The sequence below is a fragment of the Rhinoderma darwinii genome, chromosome 3, assembly GCF_050947455.1.
Source record: "Rhinoderma darwinii isolate aRhiDar2 chromosome 3, aRhiDar2.hap1, whole genome shotgun sequence".
NCBI lineage: Eukaryota > Metazoa > Chordata > Amphibia > Anura > Rhinodermatidae > Rhinoderma > Rhinoderma darwinii.
In genome coordinates this window covers 291,354,204-291,381,620 of record NC_134689.1, presented here as the reverse complement: position 1 = coordinate 291,381,620, position 27,417 = coordinate 291,354,204, and the positions used below count along the sequence as shown (strand labels likewise).

The 27,417-nt window shown below is 44.6% G+C and overlaps 1 protein-coding gene across 1 annotated transcript in view; it reads left to right on the top strand.

Annotated features, from left to right (window-relative positions):
- Positions 1-1,533: 1,533 nt before the first annotated feature.
- Positions 1,534-27,417, top strand: part of SLC27A2 (solute carrier family 27 member 2) — a 73,845-nt gene continuing 47,961 nt past the window's right edge. Inside the window, exon 1 of the mRNA XM_075858059.1 lies at positions 1,534-2,079. Coding sequence (XP_075714174.1) covers positions 1,602-2,079 — 478 coding nt within the window. The 5' untranslated portion in view covers positions 1,534-1,601. The remainder of the gene's footprint in view (positions 2,080-27,417) is intronic.

The following is a 27,417-nucleotide window of genomic DNA, read 5'->3' as shown; positions in this document are numbered from 1 at the left end:
TGATGATGTAACGTCATCACCCCGGCCTGCGCGACTCCTAGTGCTTTATAGGCTGCAGGCCTAACGTGACCTGCAGCCTATAGTATTCATTTGTATGTGCGTCCTGAGGACTCACATACAAGTGAATGTGGCTGTTGCTAGCACCGGAGTCCCCTCTGGTGCTAGCGGCACCACTGCATCCACCCGCAGCGAATCGTGGAAGGTGCGCGGCCGCACACCTTATAGGGAACACTGGTTAGAAATAAAAATCACCTGAGACTTCAAAATATTTAACATAAAATTTCAAGATGCCGACCTGTTAATGTCTTATGCAAGATAGATAGATAGATAGATAGATAGATAGATAGATAGATAGATAGATAGATAGATAGATAGATAGATAGATGTGCCACTGCATCCGCCGGCAGCCCGTGACAGTGCCCGGGCTTTAAAGTTTACTGAGCGGGCGGATCGTGGTAGGTCTGGACTAAGATCTGAATTAATTAAGGTGTCTGGTCGGGGGCATGCATTATTTTGGGGTCTGAGTCATTTTTGGGTTCTAGCTGGGGTCTGAATTCATTTAGGGGCATGGTCTAAGGTCTGAATTAATTTAGGGTACTAGTCCAGGACCTGAATTAATTTTGCGGTTTGGTCAGGGGTCTGAATTAAGTTAGGTATCTGGTCTGTGGTCCACACAGGTGAGGTGGGTGTGTGAGAAGATGACGTCCAGGTGTGCAGCTGCGGTGGGAGAATATTGAGCCATCAGAAAACACAAGCAGCAGCCAGCACTGCATCTTAGTAAATGACTGTGCTCTGCAATTATTTTTTTTTCTGTTGCCCCCCCCCCCCTACACATCTGTCTCCTCCCTGCCCCTCCACAGAACCTATGTCAGGTTGCGTCGTCCCTAGCTTCCCTCCAGCCCTGACAATTTCCATTTCCCCAGCCCTCTCCTCATCCCCACAGAGCCCTGCCACTTAGTCTCGTCCCTTGCCCCCTGCCCATATACTGTTTCTACACTACCGCTTTACAGTGCGTCTCACCCCTGTCCGCAATTTGCTGCAAAAACACGCATTTTGATTGGAACATATGAACCCTGGCTCCGTCTGCTCAGCACTTATACAGCATTTTTGCCTGCAACAACCACCTCAAAAAATGCGCTAAAAGACGTAACTGAATATTTACCTCCTACTGCGTTTTAGGTTTGGAGCAGTTTTTTAATATTGATCTGGTGCAAGGATCCCTAACAAGGTGATGGCACTGCCTCTTCTTCAGGGTACCCTTCAGTACACTAAGTTATGGAGGCAGCTGGCAGGAGCCCAGTGCATTTCCTATAATAAGGTATTATGGGTATAATATAACACCTCTGTAATTAACCAGCAATGTGCAGGCTGTTCACTCCCACACCTGGTGCACTGGTTTGGAATAGGGCAGAGCACTGGTCCACACCCCTCCCCCTCCTGAGTGTACCTGTATGTGGGGTGGGAGGGCAGTGCATAAGTCCACACCCCTTCTCCCCCCCCCCCCCCCTGTAGTGACAGAGCTGTCACCTGTGATCGCACAGAATGGTTAATGTTCTCTTGAGCAGAGTCCTCCGGATCACTTACTCACTGAGCCCGTCCCGATGATCACGGTGTTCTTCACTGCCCTCCCCGGGCTGCTGCTTCTCCCCCTGCTCATCAGCTTCATCTTCCCGTACATCTTCCAGGACATTGCCCACTTCATCACCGTGGTACGCTATGGCATCAGGAGTAAGAAGCAGGTCAGTAAGACCCCGGCGCACACCGTGGTGGACGTCTTCCTGGAGCAGGTGGAGAAGTCTCCGGACAAGCCGTTCATCCTCTACCAGGAGGACGTGTACACTTACTCCGAGATCGACCGGCTCAGCAACCAGGCAGCCCGGGCTCTGCGCAAACATGCTGGGGTCAAGTCTGGCGACTGTGTGGCCATATACATGAGCAATGCCCCCGCTTACATCTGGATCTGGCTGGGGGTGGCGAAACTGGGCTGTGCATTGTCCTGCCTCAATAGTAACATCAGGTCCCAGTCATTCCTGCACTGCTTCAGGTGCAGCGGTGCCAAGATCATCCTAGCAGAGCCTGGTAAGTAAGTGCCCCCTGGCATACCACTTTACAACTCTTCCCTGATGCCCAGTGCCCAGTTACATTATAGTTCCTCTGCCTGCGACCTCTATTATTCTCTATAGGGGAAAGGTCGTAGTAATTTCCAATTATAAAACTTCTACCATCTTTTCCCCAAATCATGATGATTGTGATGTATGGTATCCTATGTAAACGTATATGTGCACATAATTTAACGTGACGATAATATCTCAATCACATAAAATCCAACATTTACAGAATTACATTTTTATTTTTGGATCTGCTAAAAGTAGACTCCACACTGGAAAAACGGCATAAAAAATGGCATGCGATTTTCTGCGATGCATTTTGCATCATGCGAGACCGTACCACAGTACATGCAACTACTATCTTATACCATTTAGATGTGATTCTAAGTTACCATTGAACCCTAGCGTTTAGAACTGTCCTTAAAGGGGTAGTCCACCAGAATGCTATGACATGCCAACAATCACAGATGACAACACATCAATGGGGATCTAGGAGTTTGAATCTCCACCAATGTCCTGTGCAAGTGACCCCCGCACATGTCCCTGCACATTTCTCAGACCCCCGCTGATGTTCTCTTCTGACAAATCAGATTAACTTGTCCAGAGCATCTATGGGTGGAATGCCTCTTTAAGTAAAGTTTGCTATGTACATAATTTTAAATCCAATTGAAAATTATTGTGGCCTGGAGTACCAAAACAATAGTTAGGAAAATGTACAGGAAAGTTTTATAGCACTTATTGTAATCATGACATTTTATTTTACAAGTCCTGAATAATAATTTACACTTGGGGCCCATTGAATATACAAGCCATGGATTTGCAGTTTTATTTTGGACAATCATGCTCTGATATACATTTTATATAATGTTGTAATTAACTTTTTTTTTTTTTTTTAAATCTATGGTCATCTGAAAGGGGTTTGCTAGTATTAAAATTTTCTATTAGAGTTCTCTGAGTTAATAGGGGGGGGGCCTTATTTTGGACCGCCGTCTATTGAACAGAAAGCAGAGTGAATACAAATAGCATCTCTGTCTCTGGAGGACCCAGCAGCGTGTTCATTTCAATGGCAACATGCCTGACGAACACTCTCAATTCCAATTAGCCAATGAAAGGCGTAACTTTAGGAATAAACCTTACACAATGGTCAACATGTAATTCTCCATGTCTCCCGTGGTGGCACTGCAGGGGAATTGAAGACTTGTCAGGTTCTACAGGTTTAAGTTGATTGCTGGGGGTCCCACCACTGGGATACACTGTAATGAGCTTAATATAGCGGGGACCCTTATAGCAAAAAGTCATCGTCAAAAATGGACATTTTCCTTACATTTAATTTGTCACAAACAAGATATCTTCAAAATTTCATTCTAAATAGAATAGTTTTTTTAATATTTCAGTTGTTCATTCGGTTATTAAGTGGCCATAATTAATTTAACACATTGGTAGGCCCAGGGCAAATATATATAAAAAATGGGCCCCCCTAAAATAATTTGTTCTCATGGCTGCACTAGCTACTGGCAGATATATCACAGGAAAGTGTGATCATCGGTGTGCCAGCTTATAGGGCCCCATTACATCCAATAACATGTCCCCTATGAAGTGAATGGTAGTAAGGCTGCTCTGTTTGGAAGTCATATATTCTAAGCCAAAAAACGAAACTAAATCTCTTAATCAGGAGATCCTTTCCATTAAAAAAAAAGCTCTAGGGAGGGCATCCTGGTTACACATGATAGGGTCCGACTCTGTCTTTGGCTTTAACTATATGGAGCCCTATTATGGCTGTGTGAATGCAGCCTTATGAAAAATGCAGTGAGAAAGGATTCTGTTATGTTCTTAGTTAGCCATCTATGTAGACTATATGGACAAAAGTAATGGGACACCTAGACATTACACCTACAGGTGCTTCTATGATATCACATTCTAAATCCATAGGCATAAATATAGAGTCCTTGCTGCTAAAACCGTTTCCACTCATATGGTGAAGATTTTGGATTGGGTCTGTGGGAATTTTTGCCAATTCATCCAGAAGAGCATTTGTGAGGTTAGACACTGATGTTAGACGAGAGGGCCTGGCTAGCAATCCCCATTCTAGTTCAGCCCAAAGGTGTTCGATGGAGTTGAGTTCAGGGCTCTGTGCGGACCAGTCAAGTTCTTCCACGCCAATTTCACCCAACCATGCCTTTATGGACCTTGCTTTGTGCACTGTGGCACAGTCATGCTGAAACAGAAAAGGGCCTTCCCCACACTGTTCCCACAAAGTTGGAAGCTACAATTGTCCAAAATGTCCTGGTATTCTGAAGCATTAGGATTTCCCTTAACTGGAATTATGGGGCCTAGGCCAAACCCTGAAAAACAACCCGTATCAAGTGAAGATTATGTCCCCCTAGGACATAAACTTCACTTGACAAAAATGAGATGAATACATGGATCAAGTGAAGATTATGTCACCCTGCGTTTGGATATTCCAGTCCATTGTGCTACTTGTTTTTCCGAGGTTTCCAAACACCAGAGGTAAGTAATGTGTAGCCACTTTTTCAGAGATGTGCGACTTTTTAAAGAAAGAGCCCTTCCTGATGGATACCCAGGATGACGCACAGTTCTTGTAAATGCACTTCCAAGAATATCCATCAGAACATTGGCGACGAGCGATCCAACGCAGAGGTTGATGACAGTTACCACAGTCCAGATTGTTTACAAGTAAATAGTTCTGTTTCATGAATTGGATGACATCGGTTTTATTCGTACCAGATATAATAGGCTGGAGTGTCTTCTCAAAGAAATGTCGATCAATTTTAATTTAAGGGCAAAAAAAATTTGCTTTACACCACTCCATCCGATGCTTGCTGATGTAATGCTGGCATACAGCTGCTCACCCATGGAAACCCATTCCATGAAGCTCCCGGCGCACAGTTTTTGTGCAGATTTTAATGCCAGAGGAGATTTGGAACTCCGCAGTTATTGGGTCAGCAGAGCGTTGGCGACTTTTATGCACTATGCGCCTCAGCACTCGGCAACCCTGCTCTGTAACTTTACGTGGTCTGCCACTTCGTGACTGAGTTACTGTGGTTCCTAAACGCTTCCACTTTGCAATAATGCCACAATTGATTATGGAATATCTAGGAGGGAAGAAATTTCACAAACTGACTTATCGCAATGATGGCATCCTATTCTAGTACCACGCTGGAATTCAATGAGCTCTTTAGAACAACCCATTCTTTTACTAATTTTTGTAAAGGCGACTGCATGACTAGGTACTTGATTTTATACACCTGTGGCAATGAGAGTGAATTCAATAAATAAGAGGTTTGTCCCAATACTTTTGTCCATATGGTGTATCCTCTGCGTCAGGGCTCCGTTCACACGTTCCGTCTTAGCTTTCCATCACGGGAACCCATGAACGGAATCTTGACTGAGACAAATGGAAACCATAGGTTTCCGTTTGCATCACCATTGATTTTCAATGGTGACGGATCCGGTGCAAATGGTTTCCGTTTGTGTCCGTTATGCAAGGGTTCCATCGTTTCAGTCAGGGTTCCGTTCATAGGTTCCCCTGACGAAAAGCGAAGACGGAACGACTGAACGGAGCCCTGACGCAGATGTGAATGAAGCCTAACCCTAAGCTGTTTACTGTATCTACTGACTACTATATTGACATTTCTCCATTGACAACAAACAATTTCAGTCCAAAGCACATTAGTCAACTTTACCCTGAATAACATTCAACGGACAGTCTGTAGTCAATAGGATAAGGACGGCCCTTAACGTTTGCATCTTCAGCTCAGAGTTCAGTGCCGTCATCCTGCTCCATTGTGAAACAGCTTTTTATAAAGGAAACGATATGTGCAATTGCTGAAGTAACAAAGATTAATCCTTTTATGTTCTCCTGGTAGGCGTGCAAACACTTGTTTCTGGAACTAAACCTGAAAATAAATCTGCACACCCTGATCATCTTCAGGTTAAACTGGAGGCGCACGTAATATCGGGGAAATATGTATCTGCAGCATCATTCTGTTACCCTCTTTATACATGATTCAGGGTCGTGACTAGAGTTCAATGGGCCCTATAGCCAAGTCAGCCCCCACCTTGTTGACAGTAAACCGCAGTAATGCATAGATCGTAACTATTTTTAACTTTGAAGCAATAAAGGCATGGATAATAGTGTCAGATGCGGATAGTGGAGTCGTGTATATACAGTTGTATACAAAAGCTATATACAGATAGTAGTGTCATATCCGGGTAGTGGTGCCATATACGGATAGTGGTGTTGGGTATGCGTAGTGGTGCCATATACAGATAGTAGTGTCATATATATATATATACGAATAGTGGTGTAATATTTGTGTGGTGTAATTATGTATTTAGATCTTAGAGCTTGCATCAGGTTTAAAATAACATTTATTTTGCCGCACCGTATGCAAATTAGGTTGGAGCGTCTGCCGAACTAGGAATGGTCATGCGTCTTGAGCTTCAACCGTTCCCCTCCCCACTCCTTTGCAGATGATTGACAGCTCTGCTTGTATGACGATGAAGATTAGCAGGGCCATCATTCAACTGCAAAGGTGGAGTGCTTGGAGCCCAGCGAACCTAATTTCCATACGACGCGCAGCGGTATAAAAGTTGTTTTTTGAGCCTGATGCAAGCCATAAGATCTTCCACACTGGTATGTAGCTATTCCTTTACTCTACCGCTAACTAGAAGTGTGAGCCGTTTGTTAGCCTAAAATCTCATTATAGACTTCCTTTAAGGGTACAAACACACAGCGTGTTCAGGGCAGATTAGCTGCGTCAAGCTGCGCAGCATATCCACCCTGAACACCACAGGGAATGCCGTCCAAATAATCGCACCACATTGTGGTGCGCTTTTCCGGCAGAATTTCTGCTGCGTAAAGCAGCGCCGGAAAAAGAAAAGTTCATACTTACCTCCTCCCTCTTCTCTCAGCGTAGTCCGGCCCCCTGGGATGACGCTGCAGGCCATGTGACCGCTGAAGCCTGTGATTGGCTGCAGCAGTCACATGGGCTGAAATGTCCTCCTAGGAGGCCGGACTGGAGAAGAATCAGGGATCTCTGGGTAAGTATAACTTTATTTATTTTTTTCTTACTTGTGATTCTTGCGGCGGAATTGCTGTGATTCCGACGCAAATGTCACAACACACCACTTTGATATGGATTTTCCCCATTGAATTCAATGGGGAAAACCGGCAACAGAAGAGCTGCAGTTCCGCAGTATTAATTGACATGCTGCCGTTGAGGAAACCGCACCACTGGTCAATTTATGTGCGGTTTTTTTTTTTGGGTGGCTTTTCTCCGCTGTGGAAAATCCACAGCATAATACAGTAGCAGCAGAATGGATGAGATAAAACAAGTCTCATCCACACTCTGTGTAAATACTGAGTGGAAAAAACGCTCAGAAATTGACCTGCGGTGCAGAATTTTATTCTGCAGCAAGTCAATTGTATTTGCGTAAACGTTGCTTATTTGTTGCAGGTTTTCCCCATTGAATTCAATGGGAGGTAAAATCCACAACAAATAGCAGCAGGGGCCTAGCTAAAGGCTCATGGGCCCTGGTGTAAGAATTCAGCTTGAGCCCCCCTACCCAAGACCACCCATGGATGCCACCACAGTATAATGCCCCCATAGCTGCCTCCACGGTATAATGCCCCCTATAGCTTCCCCCACACAGTATAATGCCCCCATAGTATAATGCTCCCCATAGCTGCCCCCTCACAGTATTATGCCCCATAGTATAATGCACCACATAGCTGCCCCCCACACAGTATTATGCTCCCCATAGCTGCCCCCACATAGTATAATGCCCCCTAGTATAATGCTCCCCATAGCTGCACCCACACGGTATTATGCTCCCCATTGCTTCCCCTACGCAGTATAAAGCCTGCATACTATAATGCTCCCCATAGCTGCCCCCCCCCCCCCCCCCCCACGGTATTATGCTCCCCATTGCTTCCCCTACGCAAGTATAAAGCCTGCATACTATAATGCTCCCCATAGCTGCTCCCACACAGTATAATGCTCCACATAGCTGCCCCCTCACAGTATAATGCCACTTTCACAGTATAATGCCCCCCATAGCATAATTCTCCTCATAGCTGCCCCCACAGTATAATGCCCCCCATACAGTATAAGGCCTCCCATACAGTGTAAGCCCCCCCTTAGCTGCCCCATACACTAAAATGCTCCCATAGCTGCCACCATATCAGGCCCCTCTCCCATACCCAGTATAATGCCCCCATATGTGGTTAATAAAAAATAACATAATTGCTTACCTATCCCCGTTCCCACGATGAGTGGAGGATCCTTCTCCTCCACTCTGTGCTATGAGTGACTCGGCGCAGACAGGCGCAATGACGTCACAACATCGTGCCTGCCTCCGCCGAGCCACTCACGGCAGGGTGAATGCTGGGGCAAGGAGCCGTCACTTTCGCTTCAGCATTCAATTCAACTGTATCTGCATCCTAAGGATACAGATTCAGTTGGAACTGGGACCAGCGGCAGTTTCATGTGATGAAACATCATCCCAAGAGGCCGGCCTGGATGAGGCCTGTTCAGCAGATTTCCGCAGCTGACATCCTGGCCGAAAAACTGCACCACAGTTTGGTGCGGTTTTTCGCCTGAAATTCCCTGAGGCCTCCGGGGCGGATACCATATACCGCGGCCCGGTATTGGTCCGCGACCCGGTGTTTAAGGATAACTGCTCTATAGGACTTCCAACCCCCCACAAAAAAGTAATGTACAAAATGACACTAAATAAAAAATGCCACCAAAAACAAATTTTACATATTAAAGAAACACTAGTGTTTTCATAGGTGTTTTTATAGGTGTTTTTTCATTCAGTTAAAAAAGACCAAAAAATAACCGTTTCGAAATGTAGAGATGGGCGTCAAGCATAGCCTTTAAGTTTTTTTTACAGAATTTAGAAACCAATAACTTTATTGGTGTTTGATTACTTTTGTCTAAATAAAACACTTCAAGGTTATGCTAACGGTCATTTTTACATTTCTTGGCTGATTTGATGTTTTGCATTGGAACTGATCCAACAGGGATGGACTTTGTATCAAATAACAGGGATTGCTGTGCTGTTCCCAACCCCATTTGGTCCAAGAAAAGAACAGTGTGTGACTAAAACCCTATTGTTGGTTTGTATCTACTACTGGCCTTGACTAAAAAAAAGAAATGCACCATACTGGAATCACACATGATCCATAAAGAAGGAAAAGTACAAGGGTAACTGCACACAGGGCGGATACGCTGCGTAAATGTACATAGCGTATCCACCGTGGAAGCCGCAGGAAAAACCGTAATACTTCAAGTTAATACTTAATAAAGCTCCTCCTCGCATTATGCGAGACGTCTTTGACGCTTGTAAATCTTGAGCTGCTCTTCATTGACTTCAATGAAGAACGGCTCAAATTACGTTGCAAAGAAGTGTCCTGCACTTCTTTGACGAGGCAGTCATTTTACGCGTCGTCGTTTGACAGCTGTCAAGCGACGACGCGTAAATGACAGGTCGTCGGCACGGTACGTCGGCAAACCCAAATGAATGGACGGATGTTTGCCGACGTATTGTAGCCCTATTTTCAGACGTAAAACGAGGCATAGTACGCCTCGTTTACGTCTGAAAATAGGTCGTGTGAACCCAGCCTTAGACATCTCTTATCTAATATGGATCTGAGCGTACTTTCAGCCAATGCGGAGGTGTTTCAATTATGGTCAGCTCCTTCGGATACCCTAGTCCGCCTTAAGCCTCTTTACTCTGTACTGGGCTCTAAATCCTTGTTTGTTAAAACCTCCCCCTTCCTTGCCTGGGAGAGAGATCTAGGTCAGACCTTTGCTGTTTCTCAATGGACTTACTCTTTGAAATGTATTGCTTCTACTTTTAAATGTGTATCTCATTATGAAGCTGCTGTCAAAACTGCTCTAAGATGGTATTATACACCCGATAGATTGAGCCGTATGTACCCGGGGTTTTCCGGTCTCTGCTCGAGGAATTGTGGGCACAGAGGCACTCTCATCCATATATTATGGTCCTGCCCTTGTCTCACTCCTATGGTCCTTGATTTTCCAACTGCTTTCCAAGCTTTGTAACATGGACATCCCGTTATCACCATCCCTAGCACTTCTCTTTCTCTGAATAAATGAGATGCCTATAGACAGTAGCAGTGGCGGATTAAGTAGACCATGGGCCCTGGGCTGTTATCCAAACTTGGGCCCCCCTTCCTCACCGCCGCCCTGCCGCGTCGTAACTATTTTTAACACTACCTTTTTGGGCAAGCATTAACAGTGTTACGATTTCCCTTGTCACAGCGCGGTGTCCCTACATAATGACAGGATCACACTGTGCAGGGACACGTCCTCCTGACAAGGGGAATTGTCTATCAGTCCTGGACTGCAGAAAGACTTTTTGTGAAATACAAGGATTTCCTATAATAAACATGTCAGGAGAGGTGACAGATTCTCTATAAATCTAGTGACTCACAGGTGACGACGTCTCAGATTCTAGTAGTTTTTTTCCTCTTTTCTTCTCCATCCGGTCCAGAGCACATGACGACTTCTCCCGGCCATGACTCATTTCTGCAGAATTTGCCATTCAGACGTCTCCTCACTTTTCCAACATTTCCACACCTATAAACGAAAATAAAGTTATTATGGTGCCACATACTGTGCCCCTAAATATAATAGCACCAAACACTGCGTGCCTGAATATAATAATACCACACACTGTAAAACACCACATACACACAGCCCCCTGTACATAGTGCCACACACAGCCCCCTGTACATAGTGCCACACACAGCCCCTGTAGATATTACACACCCCCATAGATATCGCCATACACAGCCCCCTCTATATATCACCCCCCCCCCCCCCCCCCCGTAGAGAGCGTTACACACAGCCCCCTATAGATAGTGCCATACAGCCCCCCTGTAGAGAGCGCCACACAGCCCTCCCCCTCTTGTAAATAGCACCAAAAAGCCCCCCTTATAAAGAGCGCCACACACATACCACTGTGGATACCACTACACAGCCCCCCTTGTATATAGTGCCACACAGCACTCCCCCTTGTATATAGTGGCACACAGCGCTCCCCCTTGTATATAGTGGCACACAGCGCTCCCCCTTGTATATAGTGGCACACAGCGCTCCCCTTGTATATAGTGGCACACAGCGCTCCCCCTTGTATATAGTACCTCACAGCGCTCCCCCTTGTATATAGTGCCACAAGGTTATGTACACATTTAAAAACTTTATATATATATATATATATATATATATAGTATGTGTGTGTATCAGTGTGATTGATTGATTTTATGAAAAAATATTTTCACTTTTTGAGATACAGCTGCTTTGTATCCTGTATCCGTCAGGTCAGCAGGACTGACAGGATCAGTGACACGCAGGATCCACCTCAAATCTATCACATCTAAGATTATAATTTAGCGCAGGGCCCGTTTCACTGATCCCGTCAGTCCTGCTGACCTGACGGATACAGGATACAAAGCAGCTGTATCTCAAAAAGCGAAAATATTTTTTAATAAAACGTAATTACAAAGTTGCACCAAACACACATTTTTATTAAAAAAAAATAAAACCGACGTGATTTTTGCGACGTTTTTTCCGTAGACAATGCAGGTTTCGTTTTTATGCACACCTATTTTGCTATTTTAGAATTTTTATTCATAAAGTTTGAATATAATAGTAAAAAAATAAGCTTTTTTACGTTTCAGCTATTTTTTGGGGTAATAACATCGTTTTACCCTAAAATAGACCTTTTATTTGTGATCGCCATTGTCTACCGTAAATTTTTATATATTACATGTCCATATTAGGGTAATTGGGTCAACGCTAGCGTTACAACAATCATTGGCTGGGGGAACGTTTTTTTTGGGGTGGGTATTTTATGTGTATTTATTATTTACATTTTTTTTGCACTTTACTTTATTATTTTTTTATTACTATGGTCTGTCCCCCAAAGGTCAAAGAAGACCTTTGGGGAACTTTATATATTTTTTTTCTTTCTTTTACACCATGTTTTTCCACTGTAACTGGAGCTGCACAGCAGCCCCAGTTACAGGGGAAATCAGCCCTCTCATAGTGACGATTGTCACTAATAGGGCTGTGCTGGGTCTAGTAAGACCCAGCAGCAGTCTGTCACTAACGGCACCCGGCGATCATGTGACCAGTCACATGATCACCGGGAGGAATAGAGACAGCGCCGCCGCTACTGTCTCTATTCCTGTACACAGCGCGCATTGAGCGCTGTGTAAAAAGATATCAGAGAAGACAGAAGCAGCTAAAGCTGCTTCTATCTTCTCAGGGTCCCCGGCAGTCACTGACAGCCGGAGACCCGACATTCAGCTGCCCGATCGCGCGGGCAGCAAGTTAAAACCCGAGCCGTAGAAAGTCTATGGCTCGGGTTTTAAGGACCCTGACCGCTGGCCGTAAAAATACAGCCAGCGGTCGGGAACCAGTTGGGTAGGGTTAAGTCAACTAACCTAAGCGCCGGTGACCGCCCGCCTGGCTCTTCTCTTGCAGCTTTGGAGTAACAGAACAGCCGTCCGTCGCTGTTCTGTTACTCAATGGCGGCGCCCGCACTGTCAGGGAGGCGTGTCCTACCCCTGGATCCCGGCCAATTCCCTGCTCCTCCCCATCTTCGGAAGTTAGCAGCGCTAGCGCGCTGAATAGGGTTACATGTCGATGTGCGGTTCGGGCTGCCATGGGCCCCCTGCGAGCCTCGGGCCCCGGGCGGCCGCCCGAATCGTCCATATGATAATCCGCCACTGGACAGTAGGGTGCTTATTGCACATATTCTCTTGGCTACTAAGTTGGGGATAACCAGGTATTGGAAGAGTGTGACCCTTCCCTCTATCGGTGAAATTTATGACATGCTAAATACTACGTGTGCCTACGAAAAGATGATGGCATATAAAGATCATAGATACCCACAATATATGGAGAACTGGAAGGACTGGTATCTCCTTCCTCAGAATTGTATACTCTCGTAATGCATATTTGAAACTGAGGTATTTAAACCTGAAACTCTCTCTATTTTCTGTTTTCTATCCTTATGTTTTATGCCCTATTTCGAAGGGCACTTTTGTGTGTGTTTACCATATGCGACATGTTTTACTGTATTTTCTCTCTCCGCATGGTTAGTACTTCACATATGTGTGGAGATGCTTAGAGTTGTTCTGAGTTCTCCATCCGCGACAATATGCAAATTCTGTGTATAATGTATACTATGTGATACATTGCATCTTTGTATAACCATGTGTTTGTGGTTATTGTATTATGTATGTTATCTTGACAGAATTTTTCAATAAAAAACTATTGATGGTTAAAGATAACTATGATGCTAGGAGCCCGGCTCCCTGCAGTGTGTTCGGTCTGGGAAATGCGGCCGACATGCGGACCGTATATCACAGACCGAAAAAGATCATGGGAATTAGGCCTTACACAGCGTATCCGACCCATGGGAACCCAGCCTTAGGCCTTATTCACACAAACGTGTTATACTCCCGTGATACGCGCATGATCTTCACGCGCGTCGCACGGACCTTTGTTAGCGAATGGGGCCGTTCAGACTGTCAGTGAATTTCATGCAGCGTATGTGCGCTGCGTGAAACTCACGACATGTCCTATACTTGCCCGTGTTTCGCGCAGCACGCACCCATTGAAGTCAATGGGTGCGTGCAAATCGGAGACGGCCCACAGAAGCACTTCTGGGTGCCGCGCGTGATGCGCGCTACAGTAGTAAAATAAATAAATAAATGAATGAAAACAGAAAAGCACCTCATGCTTTTCTGTTTGTAAACATAAAAACAGAGTGTCATCATGTTGCCGGCTGCGCGAAAATCACGCAGCCACGCACCATATGCTGATGCCACACGGACCTTTTGCACGCGCAAAATGCAGCGTTTTTTGCGTGCGCAAAACGGACACGTCAGTGTGAATAAGGCCTTAAGGTTTTTGGGGCAGTTTTTAAAATGCAGGCAGTTCTCAAGGTGTATTTTGGCTTTTTTTTTTGTCTGGGAGACTTAGGGTATGTGCACACACACTAATTACGTCCGTAATTGACGTACGTATTTCGGCCGCAAGTCCCGGACCGAACACAGTGCAAGGAGCCGGGCTCCTAGCATCATACTTATGTACGATGCTAGGAGTCTCTGCCTCGCTGCAGGACAACTGTCCCGTAGTGTAATCATGTTTACAGTACGGGACAGTTGTCCTGCAGCGAGGCAGGGACTTCTAGCATCGTACATAAGTATGATGCTAGGAGCCCGGCTCCCTGCACTGTGTTCGGTCCGGGACTTGCGGCCGAAATACGTCCGTCAATTACGGACGTAATTAGTGTGTGTGCACATACCCTTATTCATCTGCAAAATCTATGTCGGTTTAAGAGCAGAAACCGCCCCAAGATATAGCAGTAAAAAAAAAACACCTCTGCAATCAATGGGAGGCAGATATGGGGTATTTTTTACGCTGATTCCGAAGCATAAAACACATCAAAATCAGCATAAAAATCTCTGTCAGGGGATTGTTTTTGCACATAACAACTCAGCGCTAACCGCATTTATGTAAATAATTAATTTTGTGCAATGTAAATAATGTTACAGGGCTAGAAAAACAATATATTAAATTTTTCACACCAAACGTACTAAAATTTGTCTACATTTTTTATTCATATTAGGCTGATGTTTGATGTGTATGTTCAGCGTATGAATTGGGAGATGCTCCCGGCACATATTCTGCACTTATTTATAGTGCCCTATGGACTCGGCGAATGCAAGAAATGTCCTTTTCCGCCGGGCAGGTATTTTTTTTTTTTTAACCAAACTCAGGAGTGGACACGAAAGAAAGGGGATTCATCAATCTTTTCTTTAGGGTATGTTCGCACGGCTTATTTTCAGCCATAAACGCCCCGAAAAATGGCTGAAAAAACAGAAGCTAAACACCTCTAAACATCTGCCCATTGATTTCAATGGGAAAAACAGCGTTTTGTTCTGACGGGGCATCGATTTGGAAAAATGGTGAGTAAAAAAAACGCCCCCATAACAAGAAGTGCATGTCACTTCTTCAGCTGTTTTTGGAGCAGTTTTTCATTGTGTCAATAAAAAAACAGCTCCAAAAACGGCTGCAAAAAAAAACCACATAAACGCTTGATGCTTAAAAAACATCTAAGAAATCAGGGGCTGTTTTCCCTTGAAAACAGCTCTCTATTTTATGGCCGTTTTTAGTTTGCAGTGTGAACATACCATTATACCTTTCTCAACCGCAACGTGTGAATAGACCCTTGGTGTTGCAATGCTCCTGTGGTTCTACTGAACCGGACACAGACCGCCATAGGAACCTATGTTGCTTTAGCTATAGTTCGGTAGAACTGCATGTTGTGCCTCTCTGCGCCTTTTTCAATGCCGTACATGCTAGCATCCCTGCTGAGGCTAGTGATTTGGCTTTCACTGTCATGTGGATGCACCCAGTGGCAGATCCTCATAAGGGCGGTTCGGGTGGCGCCGCTAGCACCGGAGGGGGCCTTGGTGCTAGCGACAGCCACATTTACTTGTATCTGCATCCCCAGGACGCAGATATAAATTAATACTATAGGCTGCAGGCCACATTAGGCCTGCAGCCTATAAGGCGCTGGAAAGACTCTCTGCGCAGGGCGGCGTGATGACGTCACTGCATCACGCTGGTCTGCGCAAGTGTCCCGTCTGGAGGATGTGCAGCGCTCCATCCGTCACGGGAATGGCTCAAGGTAAGTACAATATAGTATTTATTTTTTTTCGGGGACTATGTGGCAATATACAGGGGGGGGTTTCTATGTAGCACTTTATACAATTGGGGGAGCTGTGTGGCACTATATACAAGGGGGGATTGTGTGGCACTATATACAAGGGGGGGCTGTGTGGCACTATATACAAGGGGGGCTGTGTGGCACTATATACAGGAGGGAGCTGGCTGTGTGTGGCGCAATCTGCAGGGGTCTGTGTGTGACGCTTTCTATAGGGGGCTGTGTCTGATGCTATCTACAGGGGCTGTGTGTCCCACTATGTACAGGGGGCACTGTGTATGTGGTGCTTTACTTCAGTGTTTGACACAATTTTATTCAGGGGTAGTGTATGGTGCTTTTATGTTTAAGGGCACAGGCAGGGGCACCATGTAAATTTTATCTTCGTTTATACAGTGAAGGAAATAAGTATTTGATCCCTTGCTGATTTTGTAAGTTTGCCCACTGTCAAAGACATGAACAGTCTAGAATTTTTAGGCTAGGTTAATTTTACCAGTGAGAGATAGATTATATTAAAAAAAAATAAAAAAAAATCACATAGTCAAAATGATTATATATATTTATTTGCATTGTGCACAGAGAAATAAGTATTTGATCCCTTTGGCAAATAAGACTTAATACTTGGTGGCAAAACCCTTGTTGGCAAGCACAGCAGTCAGACGTTTTTTGTAGTTGATGAGTTTTGCACACATGTTAGATGGAATTTTGGCCCACTCCTCTTTGCAGATCATCTGTAAATCATTAAGCTTTCAAGGCTGTCACTTGGCAACTCGGATCTTCAGCTCCCTCCATAAGTTTTCGATGGGATTAAGGTCTGGAGACTGGCTAGGCCACTCCATGATCTTAATGTGCTTCTTTTTGAGCCACTCCTTTGTTGCCTTGGCTGTATGTTTCGGGTCATTGTCGTGCTGGAAGACCCAGCCACGAGCCATTTTTAATGTCCTGGTGGAGGGAAGGAGGTTGTCACTCAGGATTTGACGGTACATAGCTCCATCCATTCTCCCATTGATGCGGTGAAGTAGTCCTGTGCCCTTAGCAGAGAAACACCCACAAAACATAATGTTTCCACCTCCATGCTTGACAGTGGGGACGGTGTTCTTTGGGTCATAGGCAGCATTTCTCTTCCTCCAAACACGGCGAGTTGAGTTAATGCCAAAGAGCTCAATTTTAGTCTCATCTGACCACAGCACCTTCTCCCAATCACTCTCAGAATCATCCAGATGTTCATTTGCAAACTTCAGACGGGCCTGTACATGTGCCTTCTTGAGCAGGGGGACCTTGCGGGCACTGCAGGATTTTAATCCATTACGGCGTAATGTGTTACCAATGGTTTTCTTGGTGACTGTGGTCCCAGCTGTCTTGAGATCATTAACAAGTTCCCCACGAGTAGTTTTCGGCTGAGCTCTCACCTTCCTCAGGATAAAGGATACCCCACGAGGTGAGATTTTGCATGGAGCCCCAGATCGATGTCGATTGACAGTCATTTTGTATGTCTTCCATTTTCTTACTATTGCACCAACAGTTGTCTTCTTCTCACCCAGCGTCTTACTTATGGTTTTATAGCCCATTCCAGCCTTGTGCAGGTCTATGATCTTGTCCCTGACATCCTTAGAAAGCTCTTTGGTATTGCCCATGTTGTAGAGGTTAGAGTCAGACTGATTAATTGAGTCTGTGGACAGGAGTCTTTTATACAGGTGACCATGTAAGACAGCTGTCTTTAATGCAGGCACCAAGTTGATTTGGAACGTGTAACTGGTCTGGAGGAGGCTGAACTCTTAATGGTTGGTAGGGTATCAAATACTTATTTCTCTGTGCACAATGCAAATAAATATATATAATTTTGACTATGTGATTTTCTTTTTAATATAATCTATCTCTCACTGGTAAAATTAACCTAGCCTAAAAATTCTAGACTGTTCATGTCTTTGACAGTGGGCAAACTTACAAAATCAGCAAGGGATCAAATACTTATTTCCTTCACTGTAGGTGTGGAAATGTTGGAAAAGTGAGGAGTCGAAGACATCTGCGTGGCAAATTCTGCAGAAATGGGTCATGGCCGGGAGAAGTTCTCATGAAGTCTGGACCAGATGGAGAAGAAAAGAGGAAAAAAAAACCTACTCGAAACTGAGAAGTCTCCTGACATGTTTATTATAGGAAATCATTGTATTTGACAAAGTCTTTGTGCAGTCCAGGACTGATAGACAAATGCGTGTTACCATTCCCATTGTCAGGAGGATGTGTCCCTACACAGTGTGTTACTGTCAGCGATGGTTGGAGACGATCAGTACGTAGGGACACAGTCCTTTACATGGGGAATCGTAACACCCATTTGTTAATGCTTGCACAAAAAAGGTAGCGGTAACAATAGTTATGGCGCGGCATGGCGGCAGTGGAGAATGGGGGGCCCAGTTTGGGTAACAGCCTACGGTCTACTTAATCCGCCACTTGATTTTCAGCACATCATCACTCCAGGAAAATAAACAAAGGTCAACAGGGACCAACAAAGCATCGGTCCTGGAGCATTTTAATTCAGACGCATAAAACTATGCCGCGTCAGAACTGCACAGCGTATTACACGTTTAATTCAGTGGGAGCTGTTTCTAGGCGTATTGCAAGTATATTTCAAGGCGTATTACGAAGCGTTTTATGTTTCGAAATACACCTGCAACTTGCCCTTGTGAACACACCCTTAAACTACCAGACGACACCTTTAAACTTTGCAGTTAAATATATAAGAAATAATGAAAAATAGTAAGAACTGAATAGTTTATTACTGTAAGTTGCATTTGATGTGTGTAAGGAAAGGGTTACTATCCACAACTCAGCAACAGGATAATAATGGTAACAGGAGTGTTGTAGTGGCAGCTAATTAAAATAGGGCCCCCTGACTAAATAGACTCCTACGGGATGTGGGAACCTGGGACACTTTAACTGTTTATCCCCTTAGCTGCCATCGGAGGTTAGCTCTTGGCAGTCTGACTAAACTCCATAAAGCATTAGTTTGTTTTATGTAAGATACCAGGATGAGTAGAGGGAGCTGAGACATTTTAGGTCCGTATTAGGGGGCATTCACATAAGCAGGATTTTTTCAGGGTTTTTTTTATATAGTTTTTGAAACTAAAAACCAAGAGTGGATTCAAATAAGAGGAGAAATAGTATAATATAATCATATCTGACCTTTTATATTTTCTCTCCCTTTAAGAACCTCACCTCGTTCATCTGCTGATCGTATCATTTTAAAAAAACTGAAATATATTAGTTGTCGGCAGCACATATCCCTGATACGCGCTTCCGACATAATACTGTATGGGGACGAGCAATCGGAGTAACGACGGCTCGTCCCCGTACATAGTTCCTTGTGACAGGAGCAAAGGAGCGCCGATCAACGAGCTGTCTAGTTGATCGGCACTCGTTGCACTGGCTGAAATTGGCCGGTGTAATAGGGCCTTAACAGTTGTACTGTTCATGTCTTATTAACAACAAAAGATCCACTGAAAACTACAAATTGCTAAAACCTCTGGTCATGCGTCTGCTATTAGAAAAACACTGAATAAGAAGAGTGTTCTTGGGCGGACACCACAAAGGAAGCCGCTGCTGTGCAAAAAAAACAAAACATTGTAATCCATTTTAAATTTGTTCGAGACCACTTGGATGTTCCACAATGCTTCTGGAAAAATGTTATATGGACAGATAAGACAAAAGTGGAACTTTTTCGCACAAAGGCACAACCCTTAGGCCTCATGCACACGACCGTATTTTTTCCCACCCGTAAATACTGGCCTAAATACGGGTCCGGTGTCACACGTATTCGACCCGTTTTGCACCAGTATTTATGAGCCCGTGCCCGTAAATATGGGTCCGGTGTCACCCGTATTCCACCCGTATTTACGGGCACGTTTTTGGCGGCAAAATAGCACTGCACTAATCGGCAGCCCCTTCTCTCTATCAGTGCAGGATAGAGAGAAGGGACAGCCCTTTCTGTAATAAAAGTTAGAAATTCATACTTACCCGGCCGTTGTCTTGGTGACGCGTCCCTCTCTTCACATCCAGCCCGACATCCCTGGATGACGCGGCAGTCCATGTGACTGCTGCAGCCTATGATTGACCTGTGATTGGCTGCAGCGGTCACATGGCCTGAAACGTAATCCAGGACGTCGGGCTGGATGTCGAGAGGAACGCGTCACCAAGGCAACGGGCGGGAGACCGGACTGGAGGAAGCAGGAAGTTCTCGGTAAGTATGAACGTTTTTTATTTTTTACAGGTTTATTCTGATCGGTAGTCACTGTCCAGGGTGCTGAAAGAGTTACTGCCGATCAGTTAACTCTTTCAGGTCCCTGGACAGTGACTATTTACTGACGTCGCTTAGCAACGCTGCCGTAATGACGGGTGCACACATGTAGCCACCCGTCATTACGAGAGCTCCATAGACTTCTATGGACTGTCCGTGCCGTTATTACGGCCTGAAATAGGACATGTTCTATCTTTTTCAACGGCACGGGCACCTTCCCGTGAGAAAACGGGAAGGCACCCGTCGCCAATAGAAGTCTATGAGCCCGTTATTACGGGTCGTAATTACGACCCGTAATAACGGGAGTTTTTACGGTCGTGTGCATGAGGCCTAAGTTTGGAGGAAAAAGAAGACTGCACACCAACACCTCATGTCAACTTTGAAGCATGGAGGAGGGAGCATCATGGTTGGGGGCTGCTTCCTGGCACGCCTTGTGATCGTTGAGGGAATACTAAATTCAATTGTGTATGACAACATTTACAGGAGAATGTAAGGGCAGCAGTCCATGACCTCAAGCTGAAGAAACGTTGGGTGATGCAAGAAAAAAATTACCCAAAGCACACAAGTAAATCAACTAAATAATGGTTGAAAAAAGATTTGTGTTTTGGAATGACCAAGTTGGAATCCTGACCTTAACCCTATTGAGACGCTGTAGTATGACCTAAATAACGCTGTTCACACAAAGCGTCCCAGAAATATTGTTGAAATTACACATTTGCAGCGAAGAATGGTCCAAAATTGCTCAACGTTGTGCAAATCTTATTTGCAGATACAGGAGATGTTTGGTGGAGGTTATTACTTACTTTTTCTTCCTGCACTGTGGATGTTTACTCAATAAAAGACAGGACCATTACAACTGTTTGTGTGATATTATTTTAGTTACATTGTGTTTGTCTATAATTGTGACTTAGATAACAATCCGACCACATTTTATTGGTAATCCATGCAAAAATCCAGATAAAGGGGGTTTTGCACAGGACAATTATCGGGCAGACGAGCGTTCATATAACGCTTGTTGCTGATAGTTGCTCAGTGTAAACGGGAACAATCAGAAGATGAACGAGCAAACACTCGATTATCTGCCGGTCGTATCCTTTTAAAAAAGTTAAATATTATAGTTATCGGCAGCACGTCTCCCTGTGCTGCGGACTTGATGATAATGGATGGGGATGAGCGATTGGAGTAATGACCGCTCGTCCCCATCCATAGCTCCGTGTGACAGGAGCAAACGAGCGCCTATGAACGATGTCTCATTGATCAGCGCTCACTGCACCGGTGATATTATCGGCCGGTGTAAAAGAGCCTTAGCTCCAAAGGATTCACTTACAACTGTACGTAAAAATATAGATGCCTGGATTGGCTCCTTGTGTTCTGTGTCACGCTGCATGGTTGATAAACTTTCTTCATTACAGAATACTGCTATTGTCTGAAGGGTTATCTTATGTCATGCTTACAACAGCTCTAGGGCATCAATGTTTGTAGAAGAAACTTGGCCGTCTAAAATCCTCTCTAACTCACTCCAGCTCTGCTTCTGCCCATACTAGTTCAGCCAGCATTATGAAGCTCATGATGGACACCATTATAGTCTTACTCAGCAGAGTTCTGCACTGAATGGACTAGTGGAGGGGGATGCAAAAAAATGGAAATGGAAAGGCAAAAGTTTAATACAGTAAGGCCCCATGCACACGACCATAGTTTTATCTGTAATTACGGTTGAAATTGTGGACCCAGTAATTTCTATTGGCCACGGACACCTTTCTGTATATTTACGTATGAGTGTCCAGGCCATAGAAATAAAGCGACAAATATAGAACATGTCCTATTGTGTGCAATTGCGGCACGGACTCGCCCATAGATTTCTATGGGCGCTTCTGCAATTGCGGACGGCTACGGATGTGCATTCGTATTTACGGATCCGTATTTGCGGACAGTGAAAACCCTTAGGCCCCATGCACACAAACGTATTTTTGCGGCCGCAATTCACCCGCAAATCTGTGGGCGAATTGCGGCCCCATTCATTTCCATGGGCCCATGCACACGACCGTGTTTTTCACGGTCCGTGCATGGCCCAGGAGCCTGGACTGCAAAAAGAACGGACAAGTCTTATTACAGCCGTGTTTTGCGGTCCAGGCTTATATAAATTAATGCACGCAGCCATGTGCACGGCCCACGATTTGCGGGCGGGCCGCAGGTGACACTCCATGGCCGTCCGACCCGAAACTACGGTCGTGTGCATGAGGCCTTACGGTCGTGTGCATGAGGACTAAGCAATGCTACATTTCTAACTGAAATACTTTATTGATCCATATAAGCTTTTCTGCAGCACATAAGGGGAAAAACGGGCAGGGCCGGATGTAAACCGGAGCAGCAGCACTAGTGGTGAGCTCCGTGTACCAGCGGGACAAAAGCGGCTCAAAGCGGACACATACCTCCTTCTCCGGACACCGAAAATCCCTCAAGGGACTAATGAAGAGATCAGGCATTGGCCATGTCATTATATTCTAAGCATTGATATTTACTCAAGATGGTTTTTAAAATTTGCACTTTAAATGTCAAGGGCCTCAACAGCCCTTTCAAGAGATCTCTGTTTTGGAAGGAATGTCAGAAGCAGCAATGCGACATTAGATGTGTGCAGGAAACTCATATAAACGATAGTGATTCCTTCCGAATTCAGAATAAGAATTTTCCGAACATTTTATTTTCCTTCGCACTAAACAAAAAGAGGGGTGTTTTGATAGCATTCAAAAATTCCATCACTTTCCAACTTATATCCACTGTTCAGGATCCAGATGGTAGATACTTAATAGTCAAATGCCTCCTAAAGAATGCACCCTTCACCATAGCAACATTATATGCACTCAATACCCATCAACATAAATTTTAAAAAAATAAAACATTTCCTTAATTCAAACAGTCAAACAAGCATCTCTACTTATTTGCGGAGACTTCAATAAAATAATAGACCCTACATTAGAATTAAAGGGATATCTATCTAAAGATAAAAACTGCAATTTGAGAAACTTACTACATAAAGAGGTGCTATATGATGTATGGAGAGTCACCCATGCCTCAGAGAAAGATTTTACTTTTCCCACCCGCAAAATAATTATTCTAGAATTGATCTAATTTTAGTAGATAAATGGCTGCTCCAAAAAATTGCCAATACTAATATTGACATAATCACATGGTCAGACCATGCTCCAGTATCTGCATTTATTAAAGAAGCTTATAACTCACACCCATCCTCCCCTTGGAGACTCAATAACTCTGTGGTGCGCTCATAAGGCGGTGATTAGGGGTAATTTTATTAAAATGGCTTCTTTAGAAAAAAGAAATAGAATCTCCCAAATAAAAAAACTTACAGATAAAATAAAAGATTTAGAAGATAAAACCAAAAATAACATATCGAGCCAAATATCTAAAATTATAAAATCTCTTAGACACCAGCTGTATTTAATTATGCAAAATTACTACGAACTTTACCTTCGCAGAACGAAAGTCACACATTATTGGCAAGGCAACAAAGCCTCAAAACTTTTAGCAAACAAATTAAAAACAAAAGCAGCAAAATCAAGACTCCCATATCTTTTGGACCGCAATAACCATAAAATCCTAAACCCTCAAGCAATCGCCAATGAATTTGCCACTTACTATACCTCCTTATACAACCTTAAAGATGACCCCCAAACCATCGTTGGAGTGCATACAAGATTTTTTAAAAGGCGTAAAACTACCAACCCTCTCTTCTGAACATCTGGAAACCCTCAACAGAGATATCTCCATAAGTGAATTTTGGATGTTATACGTACTCTAAAACTCAACAAATCTCAAGGACCAGATGGTTTTTCAAACGAATAATTAAAAAAGTTCTCAAATACCTTAGCCCCCTATCTCCTACAATGTTTCCAAGCTATCACTTCTTCCAGGAAAATTCCAGAAGAAATGTTGCATGCATTAGTTGTTACACTACCCAAACCGGGCAAATCGCCAGATTCACCTGCGAATTTTAGACCAATTTCATTACTAAACACAGATTTGAAAATATTTTCCAAATTGTTAACGTCCAGACTTATCAATATTCTTCCCTCCCTAATCCACCCCGACCAAGTGGGTTTTATTAAAAACAGGCAGACCTTGGATGGTACAAGGAGATTTGTTGATATCACTGACATTGTACACTCGCGTCGGACGCCTTCTCTGTTACTCTCCCTGGATGCGGAGAAGGCGTTCGACAGAGTCCATTGGGGTTATTTGCGTATAGTACTGGGCAAATTTGGCTTCTCAAGACCCTTTCTTTCAGCTTTTCTCTCCTTATATTTTTCACCCAGCACTACAGTTTACTCTTCAGGTTTCTTGTCTCGCACAGTCCCAATTTCTAATGGGACAAGACAGGGTTGCCCTATGTCACCCCTCATCTTTGCCCTTATGATGGAGCCTTTTGCACAGTCTGAGATCTTCCTCCCTTATAACTGGTATAACAGTTGGTGACGCGGAACGCCATATAGGATTGTTCGCGGATGATATGCTGATATCCGTCTCCAATCCTAGTATATCTCTACAAGCCATTCTGAACATAATTCAACATTTATTTTTTTTTAATCAGTTCAATTTTATTCAAAAAACTCCACATTATTACAGGTCATTGTACGTTCTCAAACAGTGTACAAGTAAATTTCAACAGACCCAATTCTTTGCATTCAACCAAACATTCCCTTCCCCCCAACTCCCCCCTGTATCCCCCCAGCCGGTCTACTCAATACCACTTTTCCGATCCTCTCACCTTATGCATCCCCCCGTCAGTGGCCCTATACCTGCACTTGTTGCCTTAGTGTCATTAGCTCCACAGAAGCATACCCAGATTGATCAATCCACCTAGCCCATTGTTTGTCAAACTTGCCCCTGGACCCCCTCTTGGAGTATATCCTATATTCCATCAGAACCTGTGAGTTAAGTGCCCCTATGATTTCTTGTTTTGATGGTGGCTCCGCATCCAGCCAGTGCTTTGCTATTCCTTTCCGAACTTGATACAGTATTTTAGCAATTGCCAGCCCTGACATCCTATCTCCCACCAAATCTCCAACATACCCTAGCAGCATTACCACAGGATCCCATGGGATCTGTACCTCAAACACTCTCCCCACTAGTTCCAATATTTCCGTCCACAGACTCCCCAGCCTCCCGCATGTCCAGAACATATGAAGGATGTCTGCTTTTTCTTCCGGGCACCTAGGGCACTTGGCATCTTCTCTTAATCCCATTTGTTTCAGCACCCACGGGGTCCTATACACCCTATGTATCAGAAACAACTGCGATCTTCGTTGTGCTACATTAATGGACAAAGTACATGTTGCTGCCAATACCGCCTCCCAGTGGTCTGTTGTAATAGGACCCACATCCCTCTCCCATATAGCTTTCACTGGTGCCATAGGATCTCCCAGATGTTCCACCAATAACCTGCGATAAACCAATGAAATTAATCCTTTTGATGTTACTGCTTTTGCAATATGCTCCAACACCCCCGCTGCATGCATCGTCAGGTCCACACTGACCGCTTGTGTCTGCACAGCGTGCCGAATCTGCAGGTACTGATAGAACATGCGGGAGTCCAGTTGAAACTCCTCCCTCATTTGCTGAAAAGATTTGAGTATGTCTCCCTCGTACAACTGACTCAATCGTATTATGCCTCGCTGCTCCCACCCCTGCATCCCTTCCAATTTACCCAATTCCCCCAAATAAGCATTCCTCCAGAGCGGTGTATATTTAGTGCACTCTCCTATCCCCAGCAATTGCTTGCACTGCCACCACACCTTGTGTATGAGAAGCAGAGTAGGTCTGGTACTCGCCATCTGTTTATAGCTGTGCGCTTCCAGTCCTGCCAACGGGTTCTCCCCCCCCCCCAGGTATGATAGGATGCGCGCACTGGACCCCCATGTCTCTTCCTGCTCCCACCCCCAGAAATGCTGACATTGGGCAGCTAAATAATACACCCAAGCATTGGGCACAGCCAGGCCCCCCTCCTCCTTTGGCAGCTGTAATTTCTCCAGTTTAATCCTAGGTACCCCCTTCTTCCATACTAGGTCCCTAAAAAGGTTATGCAATCTCCTGAACCAATATTTGGGGATCCATACCGGTGAGTTATGTAGGATATACAGCACCTGGGGCATAAGGATCATTTTAATCAAATTTGTCCTACCCAGAGCCGATAGCGGTAACTTATTCCACGCCTCTACTTTGGCTTTTATCGTTGTTAACAGTGGCATTACATTAAGGGACATATAATCCTGCACTTTCGCCGTCACCCTCACCCCCAAATACTTAAACTCCGTAACCACAGGTATCTCCACCTCCTCTTCCCCATTCTGGATAACCCCCGGATCCATGAGCATTAGAGCCGATTTTGACCAATTAATGAGTAATCCTGAATATTTCCCAAACCTTTTAATGAGGGCCATCACTAACGGTAGTGTGCGCTCGGTATCCGCCATGAATAACAGCATATCGTCTGCGTATAATGCAATTCTTTCCTCCACCCCCCCATATCTCAACCCCTGAATATGTTCATGTTGTCTCACTGCACACGCCAAGGGTTCCACCGCCAACGCGAACAACAATGGAGATAATGGACATCCCTGACGCGTTCCCCGCTCCAGCGCAAACCGATCCGATAGCACCCCATTCACCCTTATCTTTGCTGTTGGGGCCACATACAACAACTTTACCCATTTTATATAATTAGGGCCAAATCCCATTTTTCCCAGAACTGACCACAAATAATTCCATTCCACGCAATCGAATGCTTTAGCCGCATCTAAGGACATTATGGCTCTCCCCCCACAATTATCCGGCAGAACTTGTAAATTCAAGAACAGCCGTCTCAGATTCACCGCCGTCGATTTGGATGGCATAAAGCCGGCCTGATCTCCGTGTACCACCCCAGCTACTACTTTAGCTAGTCGAAGCGCCAATACTTTCGCCATGATTTTAATATCCGCCGTCAGCAGTGAGACTGGTCTATAAGAGCCCGGGAGCTGAGGATCCTTCCCCTCTTTAGGCAGAACTACTATAGTCGCTTCAAACATTGTTTCTGGAAGCCGCCCCCTATCGAAGCTATCTAAAAGAGTGGCCAATAACTGCGGCGCAAGCTCCTCCCCATAATCCTTAAAAACTTCCACCGGGAGACCATCCGGCGCCTTTTCACTGGCTAGTATCCCTATAGCCGCTTGT